This window comes from Halichoerus grypus, chromosome 6 (assembly GCF_964656455.1).
Source record: "Halichoerus grypus chromosome 6, mHalGry1.hap1.1, whole genome shotgun sequence".
In the NCBI taxonomy this organism is placed as follows: domain Eukaryota; kingdom Metazoa; phylum Chordata; class Mammalia; order Carnivora; family Phocidae; genus Halichoerus; species Halichoerus grypus.
In genome coordinates this window covers 141,575,870-141,598,578 of record NC_135717.1, presented here as the reverse complement: position 1 = coordinate 141,598,578, position 22,709 = coordinate 141,575,870, and the positions used below count along the sequence as shown (strand labels likewise).

The 22,709-nt window shown below is 34.7% G+C and overlaps 1 protein-coding gene across 1 annotated transcript in view; it reads right to left on the bottom strand.

Annotated features, from left to right (window-relative positions):
* PTPRQ (protein tyrosine phosphatase receptor type Q) overlaps positions 1 to 22,709 on the bottom strand; it is a 199,769-nt gene that overhangs the window by 25,271 nt on the left and 151,789 nt on the right. The window contains exons 35-38 of the mRNA XM_078074126.1: positions 19,669 to 19,797; positions 5,801 to 5,827; positions 5,080 to 5,161; positions 1,818 to 1,908 (exon numbers count right to left, since the gene is read on the bottom strand). Coding sequence (XP_077930252.1) covers positions 1,818 to 1,908; positions 5,080 to 5,161; positions 5,801 to 5,827; positions 19,669 to 19,797 — 329 coding nt within the window. The remainder of the gene's footprint in view (positions 1 to 1,817; positions 1,909 to 5,079; positions 5,162 to 5,800; positions 5,828 to 19,668; positions 19,798 to 22,709) is intronic.

The window sequence follows — 22,709 nt, the reverse complement described above, 5'->3', positions numbered from 1 at the left end:
TATTAAATATTCCATAGTAACTGTCTTTTTTTTAAAAGATTATTTATTTATTTTTGAGAGAGAGAGATACAGAGACAGAGAGAGAGAGTACGAGTTCAAGAGCGGGGGAGGGGCAGAGAGAGAAGCAGACTTCCCAATGAGCAAGGAGCCTGATTCAGAGCAAGATCCCAGGACCCTGAGATCATGACCTGAGCTGAAGGCAGACGCTTAGCCGACTGAGCCACCCAGGCGCCCAGTAACTGTCTTTCAATCAGGTAACAGTGTTTATTTTCACAGAAGAGCACTGAATAAGCATGAAGCAGACAGTACCGAAGAAATTTAGGTAGAGACAAATATAAAGACATGAGAATTTCCATATCTCTTAAACTTATGATACATCCAACCCAGGTTAACTCTCTGACAAGGAAAACAAAAGGACCTATTGAGAAACTTCATGCCATAGAAACTTAGAGACTCAATACTAACATTCCTTACTTCTTACAATAGTGTCTGATTTGTCAACTTGCTCCTGAAGTCATTTACTTATGATTTGCTTTGTTCCAGAAGGGATTTTGGGTGATAAAAACTATTTGCATTTTCATCCTATCTTAATTCTTGGGAATTAGCAGATTCACTACATTACTACTTCCTATATCATATTTCCCTAAATTTGTTTACTTCATGTCTCAGTTATCCTTGAGTTCTAGAATATCAGAATTTGGCCCATGTCCTCCTATCCACATCCTTTATGATTTTACACTCTGCAATTTTATCCTTCTTCAAATCTGTGTCTTTCTAGGCAGAAGAGTTCAATTCTTAAGTAAGGAATTTTCCCAATATAGTTTTGAAAACACATAGAACATAGAAAAATGTATATTTATTAAAAATACTTTAAAATTAGGAGTATTTTAAAATTCTAGATTTTGAAACAATATTAATAATATTTCAGAATATCACAAATAGCACTTTCTTATCTCATAAAGTGTATGGAATCAGAATATAGATAGGAGGCACATCTGTTCAAAAAATGTAATATCAAATATATAGCTATTATGAACGGAAGAATGTTCTATTTTTCCTTTCACATCACTGCTAATTCTTTTTTTTTTTAAGATTTTATTTATTTATTTGACAGAGAGATAGACAGCAGAAGTAGGCAGAGGGAGAGGGAGAAGCAGGCTCTCCACTGAGCAGGGAGCCGGACGTGGGGCTCGATTCCGGGACCCCAGGATCATGACCTGAGCCGAAGGCAGCCGCTTAACCGACTGAGCCACCCAGGTGCCCCGATCACTGCTAATTCTTAAAGCGATAATAGTTTCTTTTCTTATTGATTGAAAAATGAAGTTTTGTTTACTATGATGAGGCACCACCCTGCCTCCTTTGTAAAACCACCCTGGTAAGCACACATTTACTTTGATCTTCAATGAATATTTTGCAATGCATCTTTTATGTTCCATAAGAAAGCACAGCCCTGATTTTAAGGGAAATGAATGCACAAAGTTACATGTTTCTCTTTTCATTTGAGAACCAGATCTGTAGGAAGATGTTAGAGAGGTTCGTTACCTGGGTTAAATTACAAAGCTAAGAAACTATTAGGTCTACAGTTTCTTGCACCTGCATAAGTGAACCTTGTATGAACAAGCTGAAAATCATGTACATTAACTTTAATACATATTAACAAAGCAAAAGAGATACAATTTGAAAATAACTGCTAATAAAATGCATTATTGTAATTCAATTAATATTAATAGGTTTAAGAAATAAAAAGGCTAAGATGCATTTGGTGCTCATTTTAAAACATTTTGCAGGTAGAAACCAGGGGCAGTAAGGGCACATACATGGTTTTATGTTTGGAAAGCGGTTTTTTGCTCTGTTCCAAGGCAGATCAGCATCAGTTGAAGAAAGATCCTGAAGAAATTTTGGTAGTTCCTGTGGAATGAAGTCATTGCAGTTTAGATTTATTTCAGAGGTAAACAAGAAATTCTACTTAGGAAAAAACTATTCTTTATTCTAAACCCTTTTATTTTTAAATTGAAAACACCTCTCATAACTGCAGAAACAAGGTCAAATTAACAGCAATGAACTTATGTAAACGTTTACTGAAAATATCCTGAAAAAATTGGTCAGTTGGTCTCTTGCTTTCTCTGGGATAACTTCTTTGTACTTTTAGAAGCTCTAAGATGTGGCAACCATGTTACTAATAACCCTTTTCCATACTTTACTAATGGTTTCATCAGGAACACACTGAGTATTATTTAATATTTTAATGTCTACTTAGTAGGGGAAGGGAGTTCAGTGATTTATTTTTTGTTTTTTCTCCTCAGGCAGTGTGATTTCATGCCTATTAATTGGTACAACATTGGTCAGTTTAAGAAGATGCCAAAGGTCAATTCCTGTTCTCAGTAGGCATTGTTAAATCGATACTGGAATGCAAAGGTGTGATTAAGAATTATCAGACACAGATGAAGGGTCAAGGAGATCCATTATTGACATTTTGGTAAAAAATCATGATATGATCCATTCATCATTAAGAAAGTTGGTGCAAGAAAATGTGTTCATTATTTTGTCGAGCTGGTGATTTATATTTACAAAGTTTATAGTTTTTCATTTTAGAAATAAATCTCAACTTGCCAAATTCCTTAAAAAGTGTTAAAATTTTTGTTTTTACAATTTTTCAACATCATTATAAACTACTTGTTTTATTAGATAAGTCTTCCTTTCCCCCTTATTTTTCCTCAAAAAGAAAATTCAGACAGTCTTTTGCATGTGGATATGTGCAGTGTAAGCATCTGAAATCTGATGTACCGGCACAAAAGGCTTAGAAAAAAATTTGTTTAACCAAGTAGGGAATCTTAGAACCGTTTCCCTGTGTCAAGGTGTTGGGAGTATATGTCAGCATATTCATATAGATAAAGGAATAGAGGAGAAAACAGAGGTGAAATGGAAATCTCCTGAAAGGTGGTACTTTTTTTCTGTAATTATTTCACATAGAAGTTTCCAATTATAGATTTAAATGACTGTGGCCTTGATAATCAATATCCAATTACCAGGTTGACTGTTTGGATAGTAATGTCACACTTGCAACCTTTTTCTTACCAGGGAACACAGGGCCTCCACCATCCTATTCAGTTCTTTCTCCTACTGTTTGTTCTTTTCAGTGGGATCATATGTGAGTGAGACTGTTTTGCATCCTTATGCTTTTGCATTCCTTCTCTCTCTCTGGGATACTTTTCCCCCTTTATTTACCCATTGGTCTTCTGCTTGTCTAAAAGTTCATCTCAAACAGCACCTTTTTGTGCAGTCTTTTCTGACTGCTATCCAAATAAAGTCAATCCTCACTTCTTTCTGCATATCTCTGTCATGATACAGTGTATTTATGTATTTTCTGTGCATGTCTGCAGTTCTTATCATAGTATGAGCTTCTTTATGGTAGAAGTCATAGTCGTAACATATAGCTAATACTTGTGTCAGCCACTATTCTTAGTGTTACACACATTCAATTGTTTTAGTATTCACAACTCAGTGAGATAAATACTATTATTGGTAAATACTATTATTTTACAAATGAGGATATGGAGGAACAGAGAGTTTATGTGATTCATCCAAAGTCACTTAGCTATTAAGCATTGAATTGATATATATTAATATGCCAAATACAATGCCTACCATATAGTAGGAGCTTATAAATATTTAAGGTATAAGTGGTTATGATCTGAGTTTTAAAGTTTATCAAATATGCATTTATTAATTTAAATATAATTTTGCTTTAAAAATCTTAATACGCATTAGGATAAAAAATAATTTAAAGAAGTTCCTTACATATATAGATATGTTTATATAATACATACATACAACCTATATATTTGTATCTAAAAAGTTCTTAAAACCATGATCTCCAAAGAAGTTGAACTAGAAATTTTCTTAATGTAATATACGTGAAAATGTTGTTGCTAATAAAACTTTTCATCTACTCAGTCATGCATAATGTAATTATATTCGCTCCTCTTCTAGTGAAATTACACTTTTGCTTCTGAACAATTGCGAGTTCTCGCTGTGTAAATGCTAAGAAAAGTTTTATGGTACCATCTATTTTGTTAAGTCCAGGCCAATATTACTTAAGAAGCATAACCAAAGAGCTGTAGGAAATACCATTAATCTTCTCACATTTTGTTATTATTTCCTGAGAGGCTGAAATATTATAATCCTGAATTATTCAAGCCAATTGCTTAATTCTTTGTTTCATAGGTTCACACACTAAAAATTTCATGAAAAAAAAAAAGAAATAAAGTTTTTGGTGACATTTAGAAATCCATATTACTTATATAATACAAAATAATCACATAAGTTTGGAAAGATGCACACAAGTTTTAAAAATGTTTAGAGATCTGATATATATACCTTATGCATTAATATAATTTGAATTTTATAGATACACAAAATGTTGAAAACAATATAATTAATCTTAACTTTTAACTAGTGTTAAAGTGGAATGCTCTTAACTTAACATATTCTCCATAAGGTGATAGTGTATTTATTTCATAGTAACTTAAAAATAGGCCTCATAAAACACGGGTATTTTTACTTTTAGATAGTTCTAGAAATAATATTTTTGTAGTTTCTGGAAACATCACGTTCTGTTCTCAGGTTCATCTATACCACTAACATAAACTAAGCAGGCAAATATAAAATGGAATTATTTGGTCTCTAAATCTGAAATAATTATTTAAATATAAAACCACATATATGGTAAAGCCTAAATCTCACACACCAGCAAAAACCAATGAATACAACCTTCCAGACTTTCCAGACTCCCATGCACATCTGGATGAAAGAACAGAGCAGAAATGAGGCCAGGCTGCCATTGCTGGGGAGGTCTGAAGAAGAGCACCCTTTCCTCACACAGTAGGTGAATAATTCTGTTCAGGTTGCACCAGAGGCCACCCCGTGTAACATTACTATCCAAACAATCAACCTGGTAATTGGGTATTGATTATCAAGGCCAGAGTCCTTCATGGCCTTGCATGCTTAAAATGGACATGAAATGTGACACATGAAACGACTGGAGGTCTGGCAATGTTGTGACAACTGCTAGTAACATACCGAAAATTCTTCTTGAAACTTTAGGTTGTTGTTTGTGCAAAGCTCTTCAACATGTTGCAGGAAGGACTTCTTGCTTACCGGCCTCCAAGCAAAGAGAGGTAGAAAATGGAATCACGTTAGACTGACACTGGTCGTACAGTGAATAAGTCAAAGAACAACAGATACTTCAAAACCCGTAACCACACAGCCCTTTAAAGTCATTTTGCCATATTTACAAAATTAACTTTTCCCCTGTAAGTGTGCTTTCTTTGTAGTCCTGGCACAAAATCCTTTCCATTTTTAAGTGACTTTATATGAATGATATCACATTGTAAGGAAAAAAGTTTTTCAAGTAAATATAAGGGCATAAAGTTATCATTGAATCCTAAAGCACATAATACCTCTTTGTCATACAGAAAACATTTTATACATTACAAGGTTTTAGAAGATATAAAATATTGCAGTGACCTCATTCTCATAATGACATGGTTTTTAAACCCTAAGGAGTTTAAATATCCCCGTATTACTTCCCAAGCTAAAATACAGACATGCAGGCTTCACCCCAGAGAGAGAGAAAGCATTTCTCCAGTTACCATGCAATTAGTCATGCTTTTATGATTTATATCCAGCTTGGAGGTTTTTCTAGCAAACATACAAAAAAGGAACCACACATTAAGATTCATTGAATCAGTGAATCTAGCATTGACATTCAAAAAGAAGAAAAGATATTTAACAAACTTACTTGATGGATTTTCTATAACTAAGTAACCTGCAACAGAGATTGTGTTAAATGCATGATAAGCTGAGGGGATAGCTCTTTCTGAAAGAGTTCTAGATTAAAATCAGATAAATATAATAAGTCAGTAATGTATGATGTGCTATGACTTTACCTGATATGCAATCATTATTTTAAATTCTATTTCATCTTTCTAAATTATATTATTTGGACTCAATATGGTCAAATAATAACTTAGCTTCCCTCTCAAGCTAAGATACTCTTTTAATATTGTTAGGCCTTTGGGGTACTATGTTAAAAACAGGTCACTTTTTAATATATTGCATAGTATTTAGAGTCTAAGAGAGTTAATGTGGATTTAAAAAAATATTTTCTTTGTCCATAGAGAATGCTTAACCAGGGGGAGTGGATCTTTGAAAAATGACATCATATTGCCTAAGTTTTATTTCATGAGTGAGTTTTGATGAGTATATAACCATAAAAAATCACAATTCTTTCAGTTCCTTTAGACATATCTCCTGTGACAGTTCATTGGTCAAGTTATTCATACTCTGAAAAAAATTGAAATAATTTTTAACAGCCAAATAGACTATGCAACACACAAATTCAAAGATGGGAACATCTTTAATAACACATTTGTCATGCACAATCAATTAGCACTGCAAAACCACAAAAGGCACAAAGTATAATGAAATAAAATCAATAAAATAAAAATTTTTCAAAGTTTTAAATTTTAAGTATTATCAAGGATGATTTTACTGCATTCCTGAAGTGAATGATGTTTATAAGAGGATGTGGTTTTTGAAGTAAAGGACAAATGAAAGAAAATAATTAGATTGAAAAATGTGTCATAATGAATACTATGAAAATGGTTACAAAGGAGTGTGTTCAATGAAAAAAACAGGAGTCAAAAAGTTCATTTTATTACAATATAGAAATTGGTGAAAAATAGGGGGTGCAGGAGCAAATACTACCAAGAAGAATGATAGAATTCTGGTTAATGCGATAGGTGTCCCCGAGGAGAAGGAGGTATCTCCCAGCTTCTCAGGGTATAACATCATACAACATCCCATTATCAAACATGGAGTCACAATGATAAAACAGCAATGTTTGAGCAAAGTCTTGGTAGATGAACTTGTAAGCTTCCTACAATAACATAGAATGATTCTGAGAAGGCAATAGGGAAATTTTTAACTAAATGGATATGGAGATGGTTGAAGGGGCTATTGAATCAGAAGAATCCTTGATTTGGAGTTTGGGACAGGAAGATAGAGGATGTCTGAATTAGAGGCCCTGGAAATACTTCTGACATAGCAATAGATAAAGTGGGGACTGAGGCAACAGTCAATCCCTGTTGGAAATAATTACCCTTCAGCAAAGACCAGCAAGAAAAAATATAATCATGGCCTAGACCCATACCACCCAAATACACTTAATGACTGATGCCCAGTGCTCTTATGCCATCATGTTCCTCAGAAACAGGAAAGGCGAGGGGGTTAGGTTGGGCAAATCCTAATTAACTGAGCTTAAGATAGAAATATGAATGAGATATTTGAATTGGCAAGATCAATTTCCCTGCTACCACACAGAAATGGAAATTCTTGACTTGCATGGATATCACTTTCATAACAACAGGGAATATTATTCAATTTGTGATTGGTGAAATTCAGACACACTGTATCTGATTTAATGACAGGCTTATGGTCCACCTATTTAAGAACAGTCAGACTGCCATCCTACAGTAGGAGAGTCTCTCTTTTCCCAGAGAATCCAGGATTATTTGAGGTGGTATTGGCAGAATATTTTTACTAGGCTATCTAGAATCTAAAGTAGAGCTAACTTCTGGGCAGCAATCCATAAGGAATTTGAAGAATCAGAATACATTCATCAAATCCTCAAAAGACATTAAACATGAATAATCATATTAAGATATAAATCCACAAGAAATAGCTAAAGCACCATGTTATTATTCACATCCTTGCTCTTTTTCTCATTAATGTTGTCTATTCTCATTTAGAAATTATAACTAATAAAAATAAAAATATTTAAAAAATAATAAAAATGAATAAAATATTTTTCTTTTGTCAATTTCTTTATAGTTTCTAAACACTACAGAAAGTTGTTTTTCAAACACTATAGAAAGTTGCTTTTTTTTTTACTGTATTTTATTTTGCATTTGAAAGATCTCTCTAAAGATACTAATTTTAAACTGTAACTGGGTAGCTATTGGATCCAGATGGATATTTGTGAATTCTTTCTGTACTATAAAATATGATGGCTTCAAATACCTGCTCCAACAATTACCAGCTACATTACCTTGAGCAAGTTACTTAATCTTTCTGTGCCTCAGTTCCTAATCTGGAAAATAGGGTAAGTATATGTAAATCAAGCTCATATATGTACAAGCTTAGAAACGTCCTTGGCTTTGGAAGCAATACATAAGTATTAGTTAATATCATTAGTATTATAATTGCTATTTCTACTTTATTTTGTAAAACTCAAGCTCCTCTTACCCATCTGTCCTACAATTCACACTGATATAAAGGAAGATTTTTTTTCCCAAAAGAATATCCTATCTTAATTTTACTCAAAACTGGGTAGATTAAAATGTGCTAAATTAAGCAGCAAGATTTCCTATTTTATTTTTCTTAATCAGGGTCTCCAGCATAAAGAGTGGTCATAAATATCCAGACTTCAAATCTGAGTTTGGCTTTCTAGTTCTCAATTTAAGATCCTAAATAAATCCTTAATACCATAAAGATTATAATAATTCAGTTTTCACATTATCACATGAAGGCATTCTCATCACACTGGCATTTTTAATGTTATTCCTTACAACTACCTTTCACATACCCCGTTTGTATTCCAGCAATTCTCTGGCATCCCTCCCTCTCGGTTTGTACCATTCTAGGTGTTTTTCCACAACCAGGTCCTACTGATTCCTCAATAGCTGATTCAAATGTTAACTCTTCCATGGACCTTCTTTGTTCTATTATAGAGAAAATAATTTCATAGAAATGAAATTTCTATGCACAAACCACTTTCCACCTTATATTATGGCTATATAAGCACCTGTATTAAGGATACATGCATTGAGGTTCTTGTGTACTTGAAGGCAGGGGCAGGATTAACACTGCCTTACTACAAGACCCTCATAACCTTATTCATAGTAGACAATGAATAAATCATTATTAAATATACAATTTTGGATGCATTCAGACTAAGATACACAGAAAGCTAAATGTAAGCACTGTGCTTATTATGAGAGTATCTGAACTGAATGAATTTCCCACTAAAATAGTAAGCAATTGAGAATTTTCAGGAGCTTTAGATAAGTATGATCAATAGATGTATCAATAAACACTATATGAGTCTAGGGTGCCTGGGTGGCTCAGTCAGTTAAACGTCTGCCTTCAGCTCAGGTCATGATCCCAGGGTCCTGGGATCGAGTCCCATATTGGGCTACCTGCTCAGTAGGGAGCCTGCTTCTCCCTCTCCCAAACCCCCTGCTTGTGTTCTCTTTCTCTCTCTGTCAAATAAATAAATAAAATCTTTAAAAAAACCCAAAACACTATATGAGTTTAAAAGCCATATTAGATCCCCTAACATTAGAAAGTTAACAGGTGCTAGGAAATTAGATATATGAACAATAAAATCATCTTGCCTATCCAAGTAAAAAAAAGATAAACTTCAAAAAAAGAGTAAGATCTGTTTTGGCTTTATTTTCATTTGTATCACTCTCTTTATCTAAACCCAGTCACTTTATGTAACCTATGCTTTACATGTATATTTACATAATGTGAGAAACAAGACTTCTAAAGTCTAATTTTTATGTAATTTTCCAGTCTATGCCAATGTCACCAGTATGTGTGAACTGAAATTGAAATACCTATCTGGGTAGCTTAAATTGAGAAGACATTTTGGCAAATATTACCTAACTATTTCAAATAAAAGATTTTTTTGTTGTCTGTAGTAGTTTTGATACTTAGCCTCATAATGTATGGGTATATTCTTCCTTTAAGAATTGGCTGCATCCAGGGGCGTTGTTAAGCGTCTGCCTTTGGCTCAGGTCATGATCCCAGGGTCCTGGGATCGAGCCCCGCATTGGGCTCCCTGCTCTGCGGGAAGCCTGTTTCTCCCTCTCCCACTCCCCCTGCTTGTGTTCCCTCTCTCACTGTGTCTCTCTCTGTCAAATAAATAAATAAAATCTTTACAAAAAAAAAAAAAGAATTGGCTGCATCTGGGGTGCTTGGGTGGTTCAGTAGGTTAAGCATCTGACTCTTGATTTTGGCTCAGGTCATGATCTCAGGGTTGTGAGATCAAGGTCAGGCTCTGTGCTCAGTGGGGTGTCTGCATGAGATAGTCTCTCTCTCTCTCCCTCCGCCCCACCTCTTCCCACTCTCTCTCTTTCTCTCAAATAAATAAATAATTTTTTTAAAAAAGGAATTGGCTGCATTCTAAATTTTATTATAGGTTTTAAAGTTTTGTTTTTAAATAGGAAAAAAATTAATTTGGACAATTTATCCAGGGAATTAGAAAAGAAGGTGGGGCATAATACAAAAAAAAAAAAAAAAAAAAAAAAAGCATTGACTTTTATTGATGAAGAAATTAAATTCTTTAAAAAAAACTGTTTGGTTAGATAAGTATTAAAAAAACCTTACAGAAATTAATGTGCATGAAAGTCAACAACGTTATTTCAGGAGTGCTATTTTCAAATTAAGTCATCTGTGAAGACACTCAAAGAAACTCATATAGAAAACTTTTTATTAACATTTTTAAAAACAATTTGTTACATGAAGAGCATTTTAGACTGGTATTGTATTCACTTACAATAGTGAATGATCCTGTCAAATCAAATTCAGTTCATTATTATATAAATCAATTTGGGAACTGTCCAGATTTCAATAAGAAAACTGACCACTTTCTAACAGAAAGAGCTAAACGCTTTTTATTACATGAATCTTAGCTGTCTTAAATCCTATTCCCTTTTTGTTGAAAAGGGTATTATTTCATGTCTGGGCTCATTTTTTAAAAGTCTATCAAAAACTTAAATTCCACTCAGATTACTCTTGATAGATCCAGAGAGGAACCATTTATTTATGTTGGCAGTGGTGATTGAAGACCATATTGTCACAGAGACTCAGCTTTCCCTCAAGGTCAATTAGTTGAAATCTATAGGGAATTAAAATATAGTCCAAATAGAGAGCCATGGATGATAGCCTATAGATGAGCAGCTTAAATCAGCATTACCAGTGGCACAGGACAAACTAGAAATTTTGTGTTTTCTACTTAAGTTAGGTTAAAAAGAAAGGAACCTCAAATTTTATTGCATTGATTTAAAATATGTATTTGGCACACTGACACGTACTTCATATTCAAATAAAAATTTGTTAAGAATCTATCTTTCTGGTAAAACATATTAATTAATCCTTTCAAGTTTTATAAAATGCTGAGTGTGAATTTTTAATTTCTATATTTCAATCAAGCCATTAATTGTTCCAACATTTACATCTACTTCTATAATGATATCCTATTACTTACCCTCAGCATTTACTGTAATGCTTTCAAAGGTGTCTTCAGTTTTGTTCTTTCCTATTGTTTTATTTGTTCTAGGCTTTAAAATAGTATTCTTTCAGATCTTTCTTTCTTTCCTTTTAAGATTTTATTTATTTATTTATTTGACAGAGAGAGTGAGAGGACACAAGCAGGGGGAACAGCAGGCAGAGGGAGAAGCAGGCTCCCCACTGAGCAGGGAGCCTGACGTGGGGCTCCATCCCAGGACCCTGAGGTCATGACCTGAGCCGAAGGCAGACACTTAACCGACTGAGCCACCCAGGTGCTCCATTTCCAGATATTTCTTCATTCTTTTACCAAATCACCAATAATTTTTCTGTGTCCCTAATATAAATTAAAAAGTTATCCTACCCAATCCTTAAAAAGTTGAAAATAGAACTACCATATGATCCAGCAAGTCTACTTCTAGGAATATATTCACAGGAAATGAAAACAGTAACTCAAAAAGACATCTGCACCCCCATGTTTATGGCAACATTATTTACAACAGCTATGACATGGAAGTAACCTAAGTGTCCATCAGTGGGTGAATGGATAAAGAGGTTGTGGCATATATATATATATATATATATATATATATATATACACACACACACACAAAGGAATATTATTTGGCCACAAAAAGAGGAAATCCTACCATTTGCAACAACATGGATGGGCTTGAAGGCATTATGCTAAGTGAAATAAGTCAGACAGAAAAGGACAAATACTGTATGATCTCACTTATATGTGGAATCTAAAACACAAACAAGCAAACACAAATTCATAGAGAAAGAAATCAGCTTTGTGGTTAGCAGAGGTGGAGGGCAGAGGGAGGGGGTATTGGAGGAAGGTGGATAAAAGGTATAAACTTCCAGTATTAAGGTAAATAAGTACTAGGGATGTAATGTACAACATAATGACTATGGTTAACACTGCTGTATGGTATATTTGAAAGTTGTTAAGAAAATAGATCCTAAGAGTTCTCATCATAAGGAGAACATTTTTTTTTTCATTTTTTCTTTTCTTCATTTTTTTTTGTATTTATATGAAAAAAATGTTTGTTAGCTGAACCTACTGTGGTAATTACTTCACAATATATGTAAATCAAACCATCATGCTATATACCTTAAACTTACACAGTGATGTATGTCAGTTATTTCTCAATAAAACTGTAAAACAAAGTTAAAAAATATTATCCTGATAGCTGGTACTGTAGAGCTGACTCTAAAACTTCACCTTATAAGGTAAACATACCACCTCAATAGGTAAGTAATGTAATATTTTTCTTATTTAACTAGAAAAACAATCAATTCGTAAGTGCTGTCCTAAGTACTTTCTCAGTATATTTCCTGTAAAGACAAGTAAGTTTAAAAGGAGCTTAGCTATTTGAAGGGCAGCTCTTTGGAGGCAATGCCCCTTCCATTTTAATCACAGAATTTCCAGTGCCCCGAACAGTGCTTGGCACTTGGTAGGGTCCGACTGATACTTCTTTTACCCAAACGAAGTAAAATGGACATTTAGATTAATAAGGAAAAGCAACATTCTTGCTGATGTCAAAGAGGTAAGAGAAGATTCCCGAGGTGGCAAGAGTTGAATTTTCATTATTACTAAGCCTCTCCACATTAGCACATTTGAAAACAAATTCCTGACAGATGTTTTATTTTGTCAACCACATATCCTAAATTACAGCGAGGGGCACAGGCTTAGCTACCTTGGGCAAGAGGGCAGAAGGAGTAGGAAGAGAAGATGAAGAAACTGCTGATAGCTGTGTGAAGAGATGGGGCACAGGCTCTCGGTGAGGATGGAATGAAGAGGACACAGATGACGTGCTATCATCTAAAAAGAAGTGCTTCGAGCCCGAACTATTAACTATTCACTATCTCATCTAGTAAACACTTAATTACCTCAGTTAGGGGTTAGAAGGTAACCTTGGAAAACTAAATTTGGAGGAAGACTACATCTACCTTAACAAATAGGATTTATGTACAGGTGTTCTATAAAGGTTCTCATGAATCCAAACCATTAAGCTGAGCTCTATCGAAGTAAGACCTCTGACTAAACAGGGACACTACTGACTAATTCGAAGAGAGAAAATGTGGTGCTCGAGGAGAAACATGAGGTAAAAATGGAAGGATTTTTCTGAGGCACTAATGGCATAAAGCAAAAAAAAAAAAAAGAAAGAAAAAAGTAAAAGAATTCTGTTTAACGATGACAAAGAAAGATACTTGGCAGAGCTGCTCCACCAGACCCGTTGTGAGTCTGGAATGCTGAGAGGTCAGCTTTGAGTGCTGGTTGGAAATGGATATTTTATGTGTGATGTGATCACTTAAATCTTTAGCTCAACAGAGTCTTTAGTTTGACAACAGAATCTGATCAAGCAGGTCCTTTGAGGAAAATGTATTTTTATAAAACTATTTTAATTCTGTCAGTGGAAACTTGGCAATTAGTTCACAGGAAGCAAAACAAGTTTACCGATGATTCCAAAATGCTAAATATGATTAGAGTAGAAATAGTCCTGGCTTCCACTGTTTTAATCATGCTGACTACTACTATTCATGATCAATGAGAATGTCGGGAGCCTTGGCCCCATCCACCCCTGTGGCTCATGGAGACTGACTCCTCTGTCATAGATTTGGGATTTTGAAATCAAATGCATTTTCGTTCTTTGCCTCCATTCATATTCTTTGCATGAAGAAACTGATTATCTCTGAGGCATTCAATCTGTTGCTGGGGTCCCCGGTAATGCTGACATTTTGTTATGCTACCTTCAGAAGGCACAAAGCAATTTTTGTGCTAGCATATAAATGACATTTCCGAACATCAGAGGAGTGCCTGAAAACATGCACAGTTAGCTACCCATTGATTAGGGCAGAAGTACAGATACTATGAACTGTGTCACTCTGTGTATGCCCCAGAGGCAGAGAACAGGAAATTTCATCATCTTGGTCCTTACAGATTACCACCTGCAGTAGTTGAAATGAGCTTGTGTGAAGTGTGGACCCAGACTCCATCTGTCAGATGGAGAACTCAGCTTTGTATCATGTAATAAGACAAGATGCATGTGAAGAAATCTAGGTGGAAACTTATTTTACTGTCAAAGCTAACACAACATGAGAACACAGCAAATTCTCAGGACATGCACATTATGAGTCAATGTGCATTTTGATAAGGTTAACTTTACCATATCAATAGCATGCAAATTACAGAGGACATATTGTAAGTAGAAAGCATAGGGCTTTTTTGGGGTTTTTTGGCTTTGGAAAAAAATAGCACGTTAAACAACAAAACGCTCAATATAGTGTATTTAAAAATATAGAGCACACCACCTGACAAGATGAAAACCATCACAACAGAGCTCCGCATCACCACAGTAACTTACTGGATGACAAAAATCTCCTTGCGTCTAAAGAAAAATGAAGAATATCTGGAAGTAAAGATTCATTATTTATTTAGTACACAAACACACTGGATTATTTTTTGCTACTACAAGAACACGAGCATTAAATATCTTGAGCTTCATCCTACTTCAGGACACTTGTCTGGAATTCACATATTTGTCAGACATTTCTTATCTGGATTCATGTATTTTTGCCATTGTTTGCAAAATGGTTTAAGAGAGAAGTAAAATCCATGGCTAGAACCTGTCAAAGAATTGATGGCGATTAAAATGCTAATGATTTTACATAGAATTTCATGTATCAAATATTATGTATTCTTATTGAAGGTACAATAAGACTTGCACTACTAAAGATTTTTCAGTTTCTGAAGTTTGAACCTATACTAAAATGCCATCACTCCTTTGTCCCATGTCACTAAAGAACAAAGAATTCAAAAAAAGCAGTTCTTCCCTTAGAATCATTTCTCTGCATAGGAAAAGCTGCTTCAAGAAGGATCCCATAGGGTCTTGTCTTTTTAAAAGGGGTTATATTGATCTCATCTAGTAAGCTTCTGAGTTACACACACACACACACACACACACACACACACACACAGAAGTACAGGTGTATCTTATCTCTGAATCCAACGCACGCAGGCTAGCATCATGGCTGTCCTGTTTACTAGATGTACCACCTTGGACAGTTACTTAAATTCTCTAAGCATCTTTTGTTTTTCAACTGTAAAATGGGGATAAAAATATCTACCACAAAAGGATTGAAAGAGTTAAGTGAGATCATTACACACAGAGTTAACACACAGTAATTGCTCAAAAACAGTAGCAATTATTTATATTAGCAAGCCCTCTATGTGAAAGTAGATTGGGATGATTTTTTAATTTTATAAAGATTGTAAATAACAATAATAATTCCAAATGTAGTATTCTGATTTAAAGTTTACAAGAGCTTCCTGAAGACAAGTACATTTAACGAAAATTCAACTTGCACACTTCTAAAGTTATTGAAGAAAGAAAGCAATTCAACTGTTTGCTTTCTTGAGGATTTTAATTCCATTCATGATTACTGGATTGGGCCTTGAGTCTAATTAATGCACCATTACATTCACTCAACTAAAATAGGCAAGAGAATTAATATGGAATGATGCACAAAATTTGGGGGGATAATTGAGGTTTGGAAGAAATTGAGGGTCAAGTAAGAAGATTAGTAACATTGATTAATGTTATTCTACTGTGTGTTGTTTTTTTTTTCTGATTTAGTCACCTGGGTGGGGGTGGGGGGGTGGGGGAGATTGGAGATGGGGAACCTACTATAACTTAATTAAGTCTGGTAAGGAGACAGTGAAAAATAAACATTTTTAGCAAATAGAATATTTAACTTGTGAACCTTCTGTTAGGTTATTTAATTTTAAGTGTTATAACTCTCTTGGGAAGGTAGTTTGTGTGCAGTTAAATTAGTTAAAGCAATCCATAGGGCCAGCTGGTCTCAGCAATCTTGAAGAGACAGGTCTGTTTTACCTGAGTGTTTGCTAATCTTGCCAATATTTCCTCCTGGAAACCTTTCTCACTTCCTTGGGCTAAGTGGTTGTGTTTCAAAGGAGCCATCACAAAATGTTGTTTTGTTCATTTCTTTAAAACCCCAAGGGTGATTTTCTAATCTGGTGAATGTGGAAGAGATGAGCCCAAAATATTAAATACCCTCCCTAAGAAATACATCGTGCATTGTCTAAACTTAAATATAAAATGTGCATAAGGAAATGGTATAATTATCATTCCAAATAGGAAATGAAAACATTATCTTGGCCTATCCTGAATGTTCTCATGGAGTTACAGAGTACTCAATCTTTTTTTTTTTTTTTTTTCCAGAGTACTAAATCTTCATTTGAGTTTTGTTCTTCAGGAAGAAAAATTACAATGTGAGAGAATTCTTCTTTAGATCCTTTGTGAAACAAGGTAAAATATAATTAAATAATAAGAGTTTACACACACAAAATTTACAGGATGAATCTTAACACGTAAATAAATATACAGGCACATGTCATAAAATGAATAATTTCTTAACTATAAAATTCCAAGTCCTTGACAGGATTTAGTACAAGCATCATAATAACTTTTGTTAACTAGATAACTCCCTAAAATTAATATTTTAATTATTGATTAAATCTTCTTCTTTTATCACTTCTCTTATGGACATGTCAAGACATACAACACTGAGGAAAACTGCTAGTCCAATATGCATGAAGAAAGTGGGCATGTTGGAAGGAAAAGAACATGCCTAAGCCTCAGGTAGAAAGAGCATATATTAGGTGGGTAGATTTAAAGGAAATCACCTAAGTTCTCTCTTGCAAATAACAAAGACATATGACGTAAGTTATTCAACAATTTAAAAACTAACTCAAACTCCCTGATTCTTTACTCTCAGAATCTACTATCAGTCTCTGGTTCTACTCTCATGCCCTATATGCCTTTTAATAGATTTAGATCTTCCAGCACCTCAAGACAAGTGAAGGGCTTGAGAGCTTCACTGAAGGATGGCCCCTCGTATATGTGCACATGACTAATTATGGATCTGTTAGTTACCATTTCTTCTAGACTTAATTTCTACTGTATTACTGACCTTATTCACATGAAAAACCTTCAATAAATAGTAAATCTGGAGACAGATCTCTGTAGTGAAGAGTTAGTACTCAAACCACTTGATAGTTATTTTAATAAATTTCTGTAATAATCAAGCAAAGCATATTATTATGTGCCACTGGAATTACAAATACGGATGTTTCACAGTCATGAATGCTGGAATCATATCAAAAAGTGAGAAAATAAAAATCATAGAAACTAAAATTTCCAACTTTACTATTATTGGGGGTAATATATACTTATGACCTATGTGCAAAAATAAATATTATTTGAAATATACCTGAAAGACACTTATACATCATTTTACAAATAAATCCACATATACATAAATAAACACGGAAGCAGGAAAAGAAATAATTAGGAATCAAGATTAAATAAGGCAGTCCCTGATTTATGAAAAACCAATAATAAACAATCTATGCAGTCCTTATCCACCTTTTCCATTAGCTGCCATGACAGTCATTGTTAAAAAAAAAATCTTCCAGCTTTTAGATAATGGCTGTGTTCAGAAGTGCAGGAAAGGGCAAGCTGTGAAAACACACAGAGCTTAGGGAATCTAACCTCAGCACAGCCTGCCTAGAATGATAACCTCCTTGATAAAGAGCACTTTAATACTGACTGGCTTTTTTCACTTTGTTACGTCATATCTCTTCCTAAAGATCTACTTACTAAGGACTTTTGGGATATTAATAAAGATTCTTTTAAAAAACTGCCCCTATAAGTGTTTGGACACTTAGAACATTTTAGTATGAACAGATTCAACTAAATTGTTCAAACAACTAAAATTAATTGCACTGAGAGATTTGACGTGTTGTCTCTTGTACTTTTGGGTGTTAGAAGACACTGAGACTCCAGGCCTGTGGAGGTGGTACAAACAATGAGAAAGGGAGTTGAGAGAATACTACAGAAATTCAGTTGGCCCGCAGGGGGAAAGGAGAAGAAACTTCCTTTTACTACGCAGGATGACCCTTTTAAGGACCAAGACATAGCCTAATATTGGAATGCTCTATTGCTCCTAAGATGTGGTTAACTTTGGCAGGTTACCCTGCAAATCTATTGCTCTTTCATACATAACATTTCTAATGTGGAAAACTATGTCCTGGATAATAGATAACCTTCTTCCATATGGTCTTTGGAATACTATCCATTTTGTTGTATCCATAGAAACAACCTCTATTAGAATATAAACAAAGGTAAATATCTAAATATAAAGAGTAAGTTTACCTCTTTAACAGAACAAATTTCCTTGTAATTTAGTGATAACACTGAATGACTTTCATTTTGCAGTATTTGGAAGGCCCCTGCTTATCAGATGACACTTCCCTCTGTAACACATATTTGATATTTTTAGGCATGCTGGAAATACTCTTTCAAAGTCAATCTATTAGGTAAAGAGCAGCTTTGCTAAATGACAACTATAAACAATTCCTTTTTAAGTTCAAGAACTTTCATGGCGTATTTCCAGAGTTAATAATAATTTTTTAAAGCCTAGCAGAGTTGTTCATGTACTTTGTAAAAACTGTCATGTGCTTATAAGCATCACAAAATATTGCATCTTATAAGAATCTAAACTTGTTATGATGGCCTGATGACAGTTTTTATTACGAATTTGATGAATTATCTTAATAGACAAGTTTTTCAAATGTGTCAACATTTTGAATGATTTATAATGATTTCAAAAGGACTTAAAATACTTACTCTTTAAAATTAAGCACCTTTACTATTTCTAATACATACTGATGACATGCTTTTCTTCCCAAAGGTAATTTTTTACTTTGTATTTAATTTTTAAATACTAAGCAATTAAAAAATAAAGTGTTAATACACAAGTTAGATTTTTAATGTAATTTCATACTAAAATAAGGAGCTATGAGGCTTTTATAAAAATGATATAAACAATATCAAGTCGTTACAAATTTAATTAAACTTGTGATTAAAAATATGGACACTTCCAGAAAATCCAATGTAAAAGAAATCTATCATATGAAGTGAATTATTAAACATGATTTTAAAGGTTTAACGTGTAAAAATATTTGTCTCAGGAAAAAAAAAAGAGCTTGGTTGAACGTTACAGTCCGAGGTTCATATTGAACCCAAAGCATGAGGAAGATTAAGTGATTCTCCGAGCACCAGTGAGAAGTGTGCAGAAGATGGAGGTCACTCTTTGAAAGAAGATCTCTATGACCTGTGTAAATAGGAGCCCCACAAACACTTCCAACAAGCATAGGTCAGAATAGGGTCATGGCTCCAGGCCCTCTGAACCACTGTTCGCCAAGAGGAGTGTGCTCACCGCGTTAATCTCTCGTCCTTCAGTTCCAGGTCTGCCACAGTGATGAGCTGATCCAGCTTGAATTTAGTGTCAATAATTTCTGCGTCTCGAGGAGAGTATGTGCCACCTTCTTTCTGCTTCTGTCGAATTCTAAAATAAGTGTAGTAAAGTCCAAAAAGGAAATACCATAGAAAGCATATAAAATTAAGTTTCCTTTTGTTTTTAGATATCAGTCAAATAATTTCTTTGTTGGGGTCACATCTCTGAATATGGCGCAAATTTATAGGTACTCAGCTTATTTTTCCTGTTTTAATTCCATAAAACCTAATTCTACTATATTCCTTTAAGATGTTGCTTTGTTGAAGTTTCAAATTTTAATGAGAATCAGTTGATCAAGGCCTGGGCCACTGGCAAACTTAAACTACAAGGCAAATGAAATTGAAGCTATGAGCTTGTTTTTCCTCCCGATAGCTGTCTCTAGATTTGTCATAAAGAGAAAGTATGCCGAAGTGGAACCAGCTCATTGCTATCAGCACCAGCAGTAAAAGACCATGTTCCATTGTTTTATATACATGAGACATTTCTACATTCATGAAAATGCATAGAAATATGTTTTAAATTGTCTCATAGGCTTTTTATAAAAATATTGTACAGCATATAATGTTATCTTTATTTATATTCAGAAAATTCAAGTTCAAAAATAAAAATCACATGAATCTGAGAATCAAATCCAAGTCCTTTCATTTTTAAGCCATTTACATGCTTATTTTTCTATGACATAGTATGGTAATTACAAAGTGATATTAGCTATTCTATCTTTTACATTTCAAACAATTATTATGTAATATGAATTATGTATTAAGGATGGAAAAGAAAGTATAAAATATGGTTCCTATCTAAGAACATTACAGTTTAGTTGAGAAGCAAGATCTAAATGTAGAAAAAGCAATAAAAAGATAAAAATTCCAAATTCCAATTCATAGGACAACTACTAGTATTGTCAGGAAGTAAAAAAGTGAGATCTGATTTGAGTGTTCCAGAACGAGAAGGAGGAGGAAGCACATTTCTGATTGACCGTATAAAAGCAGAGTTGTAGAAAAGCCTAAGGAACGTTCAGGTGAGAAGAGACCCATTTGGCCAAAGAGAAGTATGTCAGGAGGTTGTAGGGAATAAGAGGGGAGAACTTCTTGTCCACATAAGGAGTTTATCCTGTAAGGAGATGAAAATCAGAAAAGCTTTTAGAGCAAGGAACAATATGAATATGGCCAAAGCATGCCCTTCAGGGACAAGGAAGATATCTTAAACAATCTATCCCTAAAAATGCCTAGAATAATGACTTTCTCTCACTATCTCTCGGCGGAATCTGAGAACAGTATGCAGCATAAGAAAAATACTTGTTTCAACAGCTCTTCAAATTATCCATCAAAATGATGATTTAAGAGATTCAAGGTGAAAGAGATGATGCATGGCATACAGAATACGGGACTACCTTCTTCAGATAAAATAAAAAGAGCCTACTGAGCTACTTAGGAAATTAGTGTTGTGGTTACCTTTGCAAATATAAGGTCCCTTTAACTCAGAAATCTACTTTATGAAGCCAGATTTTAGGACCACAACTAAGATTTCCCCTGAGACCCTGTAAACAGGAAGGGAATTAGGAGGCTGATACTGGGAATTTATTATTATTATTATTTTATTTTATTTTTTTTAGATTTCTTTTTTTTTTTTTTTAAAGATTTTTTATTTATTTATCTGAGAGAGAGAATGGGAGACAGAGAGCATGAGAGGGGGGAGGATCAGAGGGAGAAGCAGACTCCCTGCTTCTGTGGGACTCAATCCCGGGACTCCAGGATCATGACCTGAGCCGAAGGCAGTTGCTTAACCAACTGAGCCACCCAGGCGCCCCTGATACTGGGAATTTAAAGGGACCCTTGGAAAATGAAGTACAGACTTGTTGGTAAAGTAAACAGGAAGAAGGGGCCCACCATGTATGGAAGTTGGACATCTTCAAAGTGTTGTCCTGATTGTAAAAATGATCTCTTCTGTATAAACTTTAAGATTTAGACCTGATTAAAATATTTTTCATTAAACCTATCAGAATTTTAAATTATTTTTTAAAGTGCAGAAATCCGAGAAAACCTTCTGCTTTTGTGTTATCACTTTATTATCTCTCAGTTTTAAACCTGCTCATTGGGGAGGGTATGTGCTATGGTGAGCGCTGTGAATTGTGCAAGACTGTTGAATCATAGATCTGTACCTCTGAAACAAATAATACAACATATGTTAAAAAAAAGAAGAAGAAGAAGAAGAAGAAGATAGCAGGAGGGGAAGAATGAAGGGGGCGAAATCGGAGGGGGAGATGAACCATGAGAGACGATGGACTCTGAAAAACAAACTGAGGGTTCTAGAAGGGAGGGGTGGGGGGATGGGTTAGCCTGGTGATGGGTATTAAAGAGGGCACGTACTGAATGGAGCACTGGGTGTTATACACAAACAATGAATCATGGAACACTACATCAAAAACTAATGATGTAATGTATGGGGATTAACATAACATAATAAAATTAAAACAAAACAAAACAAACCTGCTCTTCTTTGCCCTGCTCTGTGATATTGGAGCTAGACTCTATACTTCCCCTTTGCCGGCTGCTGGGATGCTCAGCTTTGTCAACAGAGGATACCACAGTGACCTTCAAGGCCAGAGGGACAGGGAGATACTTCCCTGGTATGTTCCAGTGCTGCATGATTATTATTCATGTGGAAGCCCAGCAGCCCACCTGGATGAGTGCTAGCTGCCTCCAAAGTGGATGCTCTTCCCATTGGTGAACAATTCCAGTAGCTCAGCACCCCCACACTATTCAGCAAAATGGGCTGTTTCTACAGACCAATTCCAGCCTGCCTATCCTCAATTAATGATGATTAGCTTCTACAGAACAACTCCAGCCCCTTCCCTCTGTCATCTTCTTTGCCCGCTGATAGGTGACCGGCTGCATGTGCCTGTGGTAGACATTCCATGTCAAACTTTTGGAGTGAGACTTCTTCTGGTTCTTAGTTCCTTTATT